The sequence below is a fragment of the Penicillium hordei genome, assembly GCF_028827395.1.
Source record: "Penicillium hordei strain IBT 12815 chromosome Unknown utg000001l_segment0_segment0, whole genome shotgun sequence".
NCBI lineage: Eukaryota > Fungi > Ascomycota > Eurotiomycetes > Eurotiales > Aspergillaceae > Penicillium > Penicillium hordei.
The window spans coordinates 2,568,424-2,580,569 of NW_026623142.1; the positions used below are offsets into that span (position 1 = coordinate 2,568,424).

A 12,146-nucleotide genomic window follows, 5' to 3' on the forward strand; every position below is an offset into this window, starting at 1 on the left:
CATCCATCAATCACCATCATGGCATCATTGCCTCCTCCCCCTCCTCCACCTCCAGGATGGGGTGCAGCTCCCCCTTCCATGCCAATGGCGCCGCCGCCCCCAGGCTACCAGCCGCCGGCCGACCCGAACGTCGCAAAATTTGCGCAGAAGAAAAATGAATGGCTGCGCACGCAACGCAATCGGTTCGGCGAGAAGCGCAAGGCAGGATTTGTCGAGACACAAAAGGCTGATATGCCACCAGAGCATCTGCGAAAAATAGTGCGAGATATTGGTGATGTTTCGCAGAAGAAATTCACCAACGAGAAGCGGAGCTATCTCGGTGCGCTCAAGTTCATGCCTCATGCCGTCCTCAAGCTATTGGAAAATATGCCCATGCCTTGGGAGTCGGCAAGAGAAGTCAAGGTACTTTATCATGTCAACGGCTGTCTGACTTTAGTCAATGAGACACCGCGTGTCATCGAGCCTGTCTTCCACGCCCAGTGGGCAACGATGTGGATGTGTATGCGTCGGGAGAAGAGTGACCGGAGACACTTCAAGCGGATGCGTTTCCCCCCGTTCGACGACGAGGAACCACCTCTTTCATGGTCGGAAAACATCGAAGATGTCGAACCTTTGGAGCCCATTCAGATGGAACTGGATGACCTCGAAGATGCGGCGGTTTATGAATGGCTCTATGACCACCGTCCCCTTCTCGATACCCCCCACGTGAATGGTCCCAGCTACAAGGAATGGAATTTGTCTCTTCCCCAGATGGCGACTCTCCATCGGCTCAGTCACCAGATTCTGAGTGATGTTGTTGACCAAAACTACTACCACATGTTCGACTTGAACAGCTTCTTCACAGCCAAAGCTCTTAACGTCGCCATTCCTGGTGGACCCCGCTTTGAGCCTTTGTACAAAGATATCGATCCTAATGATGAAGATTTCAGCGAGTTCAACGCCATTGACCGCATCATCTTCCGTGCCCCGATTCGAACTGAGTACCGGGTCACCTTCCCTTTCCTCTACAATACCCTACCTCGAAGCGTCAAGGTTGCTTGGTACTCCCATCCCCAGGTGGTCTACGTTCGCACCGAGGACCCTAACTTGCCGGCTTTCTATTTCGACCCCGTCATCAACCCGATCTCCTCCCGCTCCGTCGCGCCTAAAAATATCACCGTCAGCCATGAGGACGAAATCTTCGGTCCTGGCAATAATGAAGACGACGAATTTGAGCTTCCGGGTGAGGTCCAGCCCTTCTTTGATGACGAAGAGCTTTACACACCCGACACCGCGTCAGCCATCGCTCTGTGGTGGGCCCCTCACCCATTCGATAAGAGATCTGGCAAAATGGTTCGTGCACAGGATGTGCCGTTGGTCAAACAATGGTACTTGGAGCACTGCCCACAGGGTCAGCCTGTGAAGGTCCGAGTCTCATACCAGAAGATGCTCAAGACCTACGTTCTCAACGAATTGCACAAGGGCACGCCCAAGGCTCAGAGTAAGCAGAACCTCATGAAGACTCTCAAATCTACCAAGTTCTTCCAGCAAACATCGATCGATTGGGTTGAGGCTGGTTTGCAAGTTTGTCGCCAGGGTTTCAACATGCTGAACCTGTTGATTCACCGCAAGAATCTGACTTATCTCCATCTTGATTACAACTTCAATCTGAAGCCTGTTAAGACATTGACCACCAAGGAGCGTAAGAAGTCTCGCTTCGGAAACGCTTTCCACTTGATGCGTGAAATTCTCCGCTTGACTAAGCTCATTGTCGATGCCCAAGTTCAATACCGTCTGGGTAACATCGATGCCTTCCAACTCGCAGATGGTATTCTTTATGCCTTCAACCACGTGGGCCAGCTTACCGGTATGTATCGGTACAAGTATAAGCTTATGCACCAGATCCGTTCCTGCAAGGATCTAAAACATTTGATTTACTACCGATTTAACTCCGGCCCCGTTGGTAAGGGCCCTGGATGTGGTTTCTGGGCGCCCGCTTGGCGAGTTTGGCTTTTCTTCATGCGTGGTATCATTCCTCTGCTTGAGCGCTGGCTTGGAAACCTGCTTTCTCGTCAGTTTGAAGGTCGTCACAGCAAGGGTGTTGCCAAAACGGTCACCAAGCAACGTGTGGAATCCCACTTCGATCTCGAGTTGCGTGCCTCGGTCATGGCCGATCTTATGGACATGATGCCCGAGGGTATCAAGCAAAACAAGGTCAACGTGGTTTTGCAACATCTATCAGAGGCCTGGAGATGCTGGAAGAGTAACATTCCATGGAAGGTTCCCGGCCTGCCCGCACCGATTGAGAACATCATTCTTCGTTACGTCAAAAGCAAGGCCGACTGGTGGATCTCTGTCGCTCATTACAACCGAGAGAGAATTCGCCGTGGTGCCACAGTTGACAAGACTGTCGCAAAGAAGAACCTTGGTCGACTCACGCGTCTCTGGCTCAAGTCCGAGCAAGAACGTCAGCACAACTATTTGAAAGACGGCCCTTACGTTTCATCTGAAGAGGCGGTTGCAATTTACACCACCATGGTTCACTGGTTGGAGTCTCGCAAGTTCTCCCCGATTCCGTTCCCCAGTGTTTCCTACAAGCACGACACCAAAATCCTGATCCTTGCACTCGAGCGACTGCGCGAGTCGTACTCTGTGAAGGGCAGACTGAACCAAACTCAGCGAGAGGAACTGGCTCTTATTGAACAGGCCTACGATTCTCCCGGCACAACCTTGGCGAGAATCAAGCGATTCCTCCTGACACAAAGAGCGTTCAAGGAGGTCAAGATCGACATGAACGATAATTACAACAACATCAATCCTGTCTACGATATTGAACCTATCGAAAAGATCACCGACGCTTATTTGGATCAGTACCTTTGGTACCAAGCGGAGCAGCGCCATCTCTTCCCCGCTTGGATTAAGCCCTCCGACTCTGAGGTCCCTCCTCTACTCACATACAAGTGGACACAGGGCATCAATAACCTGTCCAATGTCTGGGAGACTGCCGAAGGCGAGACGAACGTGATGATTGAGACTGAGCTGTCCAAGGTCTATGAGAAGATTGATATCACTCTGCTGAACCGGCTGCTCCGTTTGATCATGGACCACAACCTGGCTGACTACATCACATCGAAGAACAATGTTCAGCTCAGCTACAAGGACATGAACCACACCAACAGCTATGGCATGATTCGCGGTCTCCAATTCTCGGGCTTTGTGTTCCAGTACTACGGCTTGATGATCGATTTGCTGCTGCTTGGTTTGCAAAGAGCTAGTGAAATGGCCGGCCCTCCAGGAAGTCCCAATGATTTCTTGCAATTCAGAGATCGTGCCACTGAGACAAGGCACCCCATCCGTCTGTACACCCGTTACGTTGACAAGATCTGGGTCTTCTTCCGATTCCAGGCCGATGACTCCCGTGACCTGATTCAGCGGTTCTTGACCGAGAATCCTGACCCTAACTTCGAAAACGTCATTGGTTACAAGAATAAGAAGTGCTGGCCTCGCGATTGTCGTATGCGCTTGATGCGTCACGACGTCAACCTTGGTCGTGCGGTTTTCTGGGACATGAAGAACCGCCTCCCAAGATCCATCACCACCATTGACTGGGATGATACATTCGCCAGCGTGTACAGTAAGGACAATCCCAACTTGCTGTTCTCGATGAATGGATTCGAAGTCCGGATTCTCCCTAAGATACGGAACATGAACGAGGAATTTTCGGTCAAAGACAGTGTCTGGTCTCTGGTTGATAATTCTACCAAGGAACGTACGGCACATGCTTTCCTTCAAGTCACTGAAGAGGATGTTCAAAAGTTCAATAACCGTATCCGACAAATCCTCATGTCCTCTGGTTCGACCACATTCACCAAGATTGCCAACAAGTGGAACACTGCTCTAATTGCGCTTTTCACTTACTACCGTGAGGCTGCTGTGTCCACTGTCAACCTTCTCGATACTATCGTGAAATGTGAAACGAAGATCCAGACTCGAGTCAAGATTGGTCTGAACTCTAAGATGCCGTCTCGTTTCCCCCCAGCAGTCTTCTACACCCCCAAGGAGCTTGGAGGTCTTGGTATGATCTCAGGATCTCACATCCTCATCCCCACCAGTGATAAGCGCTGGTCCAAGCAGACCGACACTGGTATCACCCACTTCCGAGCGGGTATGTCCCATGACGAGGAAACATTGATTCCGAACATCTTCCGGTACATCATTCCCTGGGAAGCTGAGTTCATTGACTCTCAACGTGTTTGGATGGAATACTCGCAGAAGCGTATGGAAGCGCAGCAGCAGAACCGCCGCCTGACCTTGGAGGATCTAGAGGACAGCTGGGATCGTGGTCTCCCTCGTATCAATACGCTCTTCCAGAAGGATCGAAGCACTCTCAGTTTCGATAAGGGCTTCCGACTCCGCGCTGAGTTCAAGCAATACCAGCTGATGAAGAGCAATCCGTTCTGGTGGACTAGTCAGCGACACGACGGTAAACTCTGGAACCTCAATGCTTACCGCACTGATGTTATCCAAGCCTTGGGTGGTGTCGAAACAATTCTCGAGCACACCTTGTTCAAGGCGACAGCTTTCCCATCCTGGGAAGGTTTGTTCTGGGAAAAAGCGTGTCTTGCTAAGGGAACCCGTCTCTTGCGATACGATGGTACCGAGATCAATGTCGAGGATGTGCGCGAAGGTGACCAACTTTTGGGTCCCGACGGAGAGCCTCGCCGTGCATTCAACATAGTGAATGGCATCGACCGCCTGTACCGCGTCAAGATTGGGGGCGAGAAAGAAGATCTTGTGGTAACGCCGAATCACATTCTGGTGCTTTATCGAGAGGAGGCCTCCGAGGGCTTCCAAAACGCGGGAAAGCAAACAGTGGAGATCACTGCTGCCGAGTTTGCTGCCTTTTCCACCGAGGAAAGAAGCCTGTATAGTGCCTTCACATCTACGGTTGAAAAGGGCGCCGAAAGCCCAGCTGCTCAAACGCACAGTTTCCAGATCGCGAGCATTAGCCTCGAATCCGAGAAGACAGAATGGGCTGGTTTCCGAGTCGACAAAGATCAGCTTTACCTGCGCTATGACAACCTTGTCCTGCACAACAGTGGTTTCGAAGAAAGTATGAAGTTTAAGAAGCTCACCAACGCTCAACGGTCCGGTTTGAACCAGATTCCCAACCGTCGATTCACGCTTTGGTGGTCGCCGACCATCAACCGCGCCAATGTCTACGTTGGTTTCCAGGTGCAACTTGATTTGACTGGTATCTTCTTGCACGGCAAAATTCCCACTCTGAAAATTTCATTGATTCAGATTTTCCGTGCCCATTTGTGGCAGAAGATTCACGAATCCGTGGTGATGGATTTGTGCCAAGTCCTGGATCAGGAATTGGAGCAGCTTGGCATCGAGGCCGTTCAAAAGGAGACTATTCACCCACGTAAATCTTACAAGATGAACAGCTCTTGTGCGGATATCCTGCTCTTTGCGACGAACAAATGGAATGTCACCCGACCTTCGCTTGTATTCGATACTAAGGACGTTTATGAGCCGACTACGACAAACAAGTTCTGGATCGACGTGCAGCTCAGATATGGTGACTACGATTCTCACGATATTGAGCGGTACGTTCGTGCTAAGTACCTCGACTACACCACGGACAGCATGAGTATCTATCCTTCCGCCACTGGATTGATGATTGGCGTTGATCTTGCATACAACCTCTTCTCGGCTTATGGACAGTACTTCCCAGGCCTCAAGACTCTGGTTCAGCAGGCTATGGCTAAGATCATGAAAGCTAACCCAGCTTTGTATGTCTTGCGTGAGCGTATCCGCAAGGGTCTCCAGCTGTATGCCTCGGAGAGCAGCCAAGAGTTCCTCAACTCCCAGAACTACTCCGAGCTCTTCAGCCCGCAAATTCAGCTCTTTATCGATGACACTAACGTATATCGCGTCACGATCCACAAGACCTTTGAGGGTAACTTGACCACAAAGCCCATTAACGGTGCAATCTTCATCTTCAACCCTCGGACTGGACAGTTGTTCCTGAAGATCATCCACACCAGTGTCTGGGCAGGCCAAAAGCGTCTGGGTCAGTTGGCCAAGTGGAAGACAGCCGAAGAAGTTGCAGCTCTTATTCGGTCTCTCCCCGTGGAAGAGCAACCGAAGCAGCTCATTGTCACTCGTAAGGGTCTTCTTGATCCTCTGGAGGTCCACCTGCTCGATTTCCCTAACATCTCCATCCGTGCCTCTGAGCTCCAGCTGCCATTCCAGGCCGCCATGAAGGTCGAGAAACTGGCCGATATGATTCTCCGTGCCACCGAGCCTCAGATGGTACTTTTCAACTTGTATGATGAGTGGCTCAAGTCTATCTCCCCGTACACTGCCTTTTCTCGACTTATTCTCATTCTTCGGGCTCTTCACGTCAACATCGACAAAGCCAAGATCATTCTTCGCCCCGATAAGACTGTTATCACTCAAGAACACCACATCTGGCCATCCCTGTCTGATGAGGACTGGATTAAGGTCGAAGTGCAATTGCGTGATCTGATCTTGAACGACTATGGCAAGAAGAACAACGTCAACGTGCAGAGCTTGACCAGTAGCGAAGTCCGTGATATTATCCTGGGTATGGAGATTAGTGCGCCTTCCCTGCAGCGACAGCAGGCGGCGGAGATCGAGAAGCAGCAAGAAGAGCAGAAGCAGCTCACTGCTGTGACGACCAAGACTCAGAACGCTCGCGGTGAGGACATCATCGTCACCACTACGTCTCAGTACGAACAGCAATCATTTGCATCTAAGACAGAGTGGCGTACTCGTGCAATCGCGACCTCCAACCTCCGGACGAGGTCCAACAACATCTATGTCTCTTCTGACGACATTCGGGACGATGGCTACACATACATCATGCCCAAGAACGTCCTCAAGCGATTCATCACCATCGCCGATCTCCGAGTGCAGGTCACGGGTTACATCTACGGAAGCTCTCCCCCAGATAATGACCAGGTCAAGGAGGTTCGCACCATTGTCATGATTCCCCAAGTGGGTAACACCCGGGACGTTCAGCTGCCCCACCAATTGCCGCAGCACGATTATCTCCAAAATTTGGAGCCACTCGGTATCATCCATACGGTTTCTGGCAATGAGCCGCCGTACATGTCTGCGGCAGATGTCACACATCACGCACGACTCATGAATGCCCATCCTTCGTGGGATAAGAAGACCGTGACCATGACCGTCTCTTTCACTCCTGGGTCCGTTTCGCTTGCCGCCTGGGGTCTCACACCGACGGGCTATAAGTGGGGCGCAGAGAACAAGGACACAACCTCGGATCAGCCCCAAGGCTTCTCCACTAACATGGGTGAGAAGTGTCAGCTGCTCCTCAGTGACAAGATCCGCGGCTATTTCCTTGTGCCGGAGGATAATGTCTGGAACTATAGCTTTATGGGCAGCTCATTTGGTAGCGTGGAGAAGAGACCTATCTACGTCAAGATCGACACTCCGCTTAAGTTCTACGATGACCAACACCGTCCCCTGCACTTCCAAAACTTCGCTGAGCTCGAGGACATCTGGGTTGACCGGTCTGACAACTTTGCTTAAAAACATGCAGCTGATCAGGCGCAACCATCCTCTTTATTTTCCAAGCGTTGTCTTTTTTGTACTCTTTTTTTTTTTTTTTTTTTCTTTTGGGTTCTTGTATCACGACAACCATAATTCATGTATTGCAGCGAGAACCTAGGAAAAAGGCCAGTGTGGATTTGTACAGTACGAATTTCCTTTTGCGAATACATTCCCTGTTCACATCAATTTTCTTTTCATTTTATTTCTCTAATAAGTTAATCAGTCCTCCTGTAAGTATACGAGGATGCGGTTGGCTTCGGAATGCACTGGTTCACCCTATAAAGATTGCCGCAATGTATGTGCCTAAGCAGGCGCCCAACAGGACTATAGAACTCAGCCGAAAGTCCGAATGAAATAGAAAAGAAAATATATATATATGTATATATCTATGCATCTATTGAAATCGAGGTCTGCCTAAGCTCTCCGCTTTGATGCATCAGACCTCTTTTTTTATTGATGACGGGCCGCATGCAGCTAGCACATTTCGGCAGTCCTTCCGAATTACATCTCCTGATCTTCCATTCGACAAACCCAACAAACCCAACAAATCCAACAAATCCAACAGGGTCTGCGAAAGGGTGAGAGAGGAGTGTGGCTGGAAAAAGTTGATGTGACCCAACTTAACTCTCATCTCCTCCAATGATCCATTACGATCATAACAATGTCTTTCTTCCAACCACGTTGGACTTTGTCAAGTCCAAACGCTAATCTTGTTTTCGGGTATATGTTTCACCCCCCTGTTCTCTTGTTCTATTCTATTGGGCATATGTGATTGACTTCCGCAGGCCTTGGCTCCGAAGAAACCCGGTGCAATAGAATAGCTTGCCATCGCTTACTCCACTAGCCTATACCGTCTCAATCAGCCGATACGATATGTCCGCCTCTTTTCCCAGCAATATGGCGCTGTTGCATGGAAGATCGGTCCGACGAATGAGCCCTTTGATTTGCTATGTCCCCGAAGTCTGACAGGCTTCACCTGTCTACCGTGTCTTTTTTTTTTGTCATGGCTCTTGACTCTTGACCCTAGACTCATCCTGGTCCCATATTTTGCGCTTGGTGTTTACCCCCCATTAATAGTCGCTTTGCCAACAATACTTTCGGGGGAGGTTCTACCGCTTCGAAGGTTTTTTTGAACCCCTCCCCTTGATGTTGGGAGTCTGTGCGGAAGCAAAGGGAGAAAAACGCCTATGGAGGTCGGAAATATGGGATACAACCTGCCTATCGCGAAATACTTGATGATTCAGAATGCTCTTGCAGCCCGGTCCACTGGAGACTGATGGAATCAGCCCAGCAACGCACGCTCCAGCTTGGTCACCGGCACAGGGTTGGATTTCTCTCAGGGGGGGGCTCTCCAGATGTTGTTATAGATATGTCCATCTCTTGGTTTTTCGTTCGCTCATATTCTAGGCATAAATATTTTTGTTACTTCACCCTATTGTATATTATGTATGGCTGGTTCTTCTGCAAGACCTGCCTACAGTTTGACCCCAAGTAACACTATCTATCCTCTTCTGCACGTCAACGGGTCGAGCCCTTTCTCTTTTCCATTGCGATTACATATATAGGCAAGTTTCTCTTCGCATCGTCTTCTTATGCAACAGCAAAGGTCAATTTTTTGGTTTGCCGTTCGACTCGAAAGAGACACTTGGGAAATAAACACGCCCTGAAATTGTTCATCTCCCAACAGCCACTCAAGCCACTTGCTGGGGCTTCAGGCCCTGGTGTTGTTTATATATGTCTACAACACCAGCGGACCCTTATCGAGGCTTCATGGTTAACTACGCTCCACATGGCAGTGATAAGGATGCGAATCGGGAGGATATCATCTCCTACGGCGGAGCGCAGTTGCTCCAAGATCGGCCTGGAATTCGCTACCACTCTGATACAACCCAGCCACCTTTTGGGCCGCCATCGACTTTTATTACGAACCACTCGCCGCCACACCAGCCGGGCTCATATTACAACACGCACGGTTATAGACTCTCCCCAATACAGGGTAGCAGAAAACGACAACGTACCGACAGTGGGCCTGGGCCAAATGAAGACACTGATCATAATTATGGGTACCCACCTATCCTGCAAAATCTACCCATGGGTGACCCATCGGCTCCAGCAGGCGGATCAACCGATCTGACGTACGCCGATCACGTCGGCCCTTCGTCTTCCCCCCAGACATCGAACCAGGACTACCTCCAGGCTGATCTCCAGCAACAGCATCACCATCATCGACTACCATCCCAATCACTGGTTGGTACAAGCTCTGTTGATCAGGGTTCTGAACTATACCTGCCGCAAATCGACCGTAGCTTCATGGACCTTCCAGGCGTGCCTACACCATACCCTGAGCCAAAAGCACCAAAGACCAGATTCGGTCACAAGGAAGATGAGATGTTGGTAGCCCTGAAGGAGCACTGGAAGTTTTCCTGGCGGCAGATTGAGTGCTTCTTTCCAGGGCGAAAACAACAAACATTGCAAGTCCGTTACTGTACCAAATTGAAGGAAAGGGACGTGGTTTGGGATGATGCTTTGGTATGGTTGTCGCCATATAACTTAAGAAACCGGGGTTCTGCTAACTCCTAAGACAGGATCAAAAACTGAAAAAGGCGCTGGAGGAGTATGAGGACAACAAATGGGCACACATTGCCCGGAGGCTTGGGCCTGGTATACCACCAGCGGCGTGTAAGCTGAGAGGCGAAGAGCTTGAATGATGTCGGTGGTGTCTTTCTGTAGTTTAGAGGAACTTGTTTATTATACTGTGGGTTATAGCATGTGTCTCCTTGGTTTATTCTTTGTCAATATGTCATGTCACCCCCGTGCCCTACACAGAGAAGCCCTAGGTGTTCCGAAACGGACATTCTGCCGCTCGTAGCTGCTGCCGCCCGTACAGAGCTTCCGATATTCTGCCAATCAGGAGGGCTGACTCATCATCATTCGTGGTCCTATTGGATAGCTGAGCCAGCCAATCACAGGAGGTCGGACCAAAGCGGCTTCAAACTCGCCCAACCTCAAACCTCCAAACTCCCTCTCCTGCCCCAAACGCCCCGCGTCATCCTCCCCATTACCTCCAGGACAATGTTCCTCCAACGTACAGCCTCTGCCCTCGCAAGGCGCTCGCCTGCTCGCGCTTTCACCCTTGCCCAGCGCCCCTTCTCTTCCTCCATCATTCGCTGTACGTGACTCCTCAAATGGCATGATCCGACCTTCGCACAACTGTTCCAATCCCTGCGCACCCCGACCACAACACGAGGGGTGATTTTTTTTGCAGTCAATTGGTCTGAAATATCTGTTGTGCTCATCATCTAACGCGAAACTTTTATAGCCAATGAGAAGAAGTGGACTCCCAAGCAGGAGGGCAAGATCCTGACCTTCGAGGGTTAGTGCTTTACCAGATCCCCATAGCAGTCAATTGCTATTCTTCTGGCCTCTGTGGCTTGAGAAATATTCATTTATTCCCCTGCTCGAGTCATATGCGTGCAATTAGACGCTATGGAACCTCGGGTGCTGGTCATGCGGATACTTTTCCTGAGCCACGGGCCAGGCTCATCATTCTACCCCAAGTGGATATCTACAAGAAATATCTACAGAACACAATGCTGACCTATTCCTCTTGTTAATATATAGAGATCAAGAGCGAGGATGACCTCTTTGCTCCGGGTGCCAAGCCCGGTACAATTCCCACCGATGTCGACCAGGCCACCGGTCTCGAGCGTCTGGAGCTCATCGGAAAGATGCAGGGCATTGACATTTTCGACATGCGTCCCCTTGATGCCTCCCGCAAGGGTATGAATCCTTCACATCTCCCTCAACTTCTCATCGCAATTCCTGAATACCAAATACGGCGGAATCGCATGATCGTTGCCCCATGACGAAGACCGAGACATTGGCTGACCAAATGAGTGGATTTATGCAGGCTCCATCGAAGACCCCATCATCGTCAACAGCGCCGGTGATGAGCAGTACGCCGGTTGCACCGGTTTCCCCGCAGACTCCCACCAGGTTAACTGGCTGACCGTATGACCGCCCCAACCAAGCCCAACCAAGCCCAACCAGGCTCATATATCCGGCTCTAGAGACTGACTCTACGCCTTTTAGGTCTCCCGCGAGCGCCCCATCGAGCGCTGCCTCGAGTGCGGCAACGTGGTCAAGATGAACTACATCGGACCCGAGGAGGACCCCCACGCCCGTATGTTTCCCAATCTCTTTCTCTTTTTTTTGCCTTAGTATATGATAATTTGTTGATTGTGCTAACATTCTCGCTCTCAGACGACCACGACCACGGTCACCACCACCCCCCTCACGTCGAGCCCAAGACCTTCGCCGATTACGTCAAGCCCGACTACTGGTACCGGTAAATCTTTAATGGCGATTTTCTTTGGTTATTGCTTGGAAATCCCAATACAGTGTCAACATTATGCTGCGTGTCTGTCTCTGTTCTGTCTCGGTGACTCCTCCGTCTCTTTTGTACTATAGTGCTCTAGTAGATGAAATGAGAGTGTGGGTGGGGTTGTTACTTTTGACCTATCATTGTCTGTGTGGGTTTGTAGTTGCTATGAGATGGG

At 50.3% G+C, this 12,146-nt stretch overlaps 2 protein-coding genes across 2 annotated transcripts; both read left to right on the top strand.

Moving 5' to 3' along the window:
* Positions 1–18: 18 nt before the first annotated feature.
* On the top strand, positions 19–7,566 carry prp8 (U4/U6-U5 snRNP complex subunit PRP8; the record flags this gene model as incomplete). The annotated part of the gene is made up of 1 exon (XM_056892024.1): positions 19–7,566. One exon carries the CDS (start codon positions 19–21, stop codon positions 7,564–7,566), a length of 7,548 nt encoding a protein of 2,515 aa, XP_056757019.1.
* A 1,755-nt stretch (positions 7,567–9,321) lies between these two features.
* Positions 9,322–12,104, top strand: N7537_000967 (uncharacterized protein; the record flags this gene model as incomplete). Its single annotated transcript, XM_056892025.1, has 8 exons — positions 9,322–10,116; positions 10,173–10,266; positions 10,538–10,756; positions 10,907–10,960; positions 11,209–11,367; positions 11,498–11,598; positions 11,680–11,770; positions 11,851–12,104. 8 exons carry the CDS (start codon positions 9,322–9,324, stop codon positions 11,937–11,939), a joined length of 1,602 nt encoding a protein of 533 aa, XP_056757020.1. The 3' UTR covers positions 11,940–12,104.
* Between the last annotated feature and the right edge of the window lie 42 nt (positions 12,105–12,146).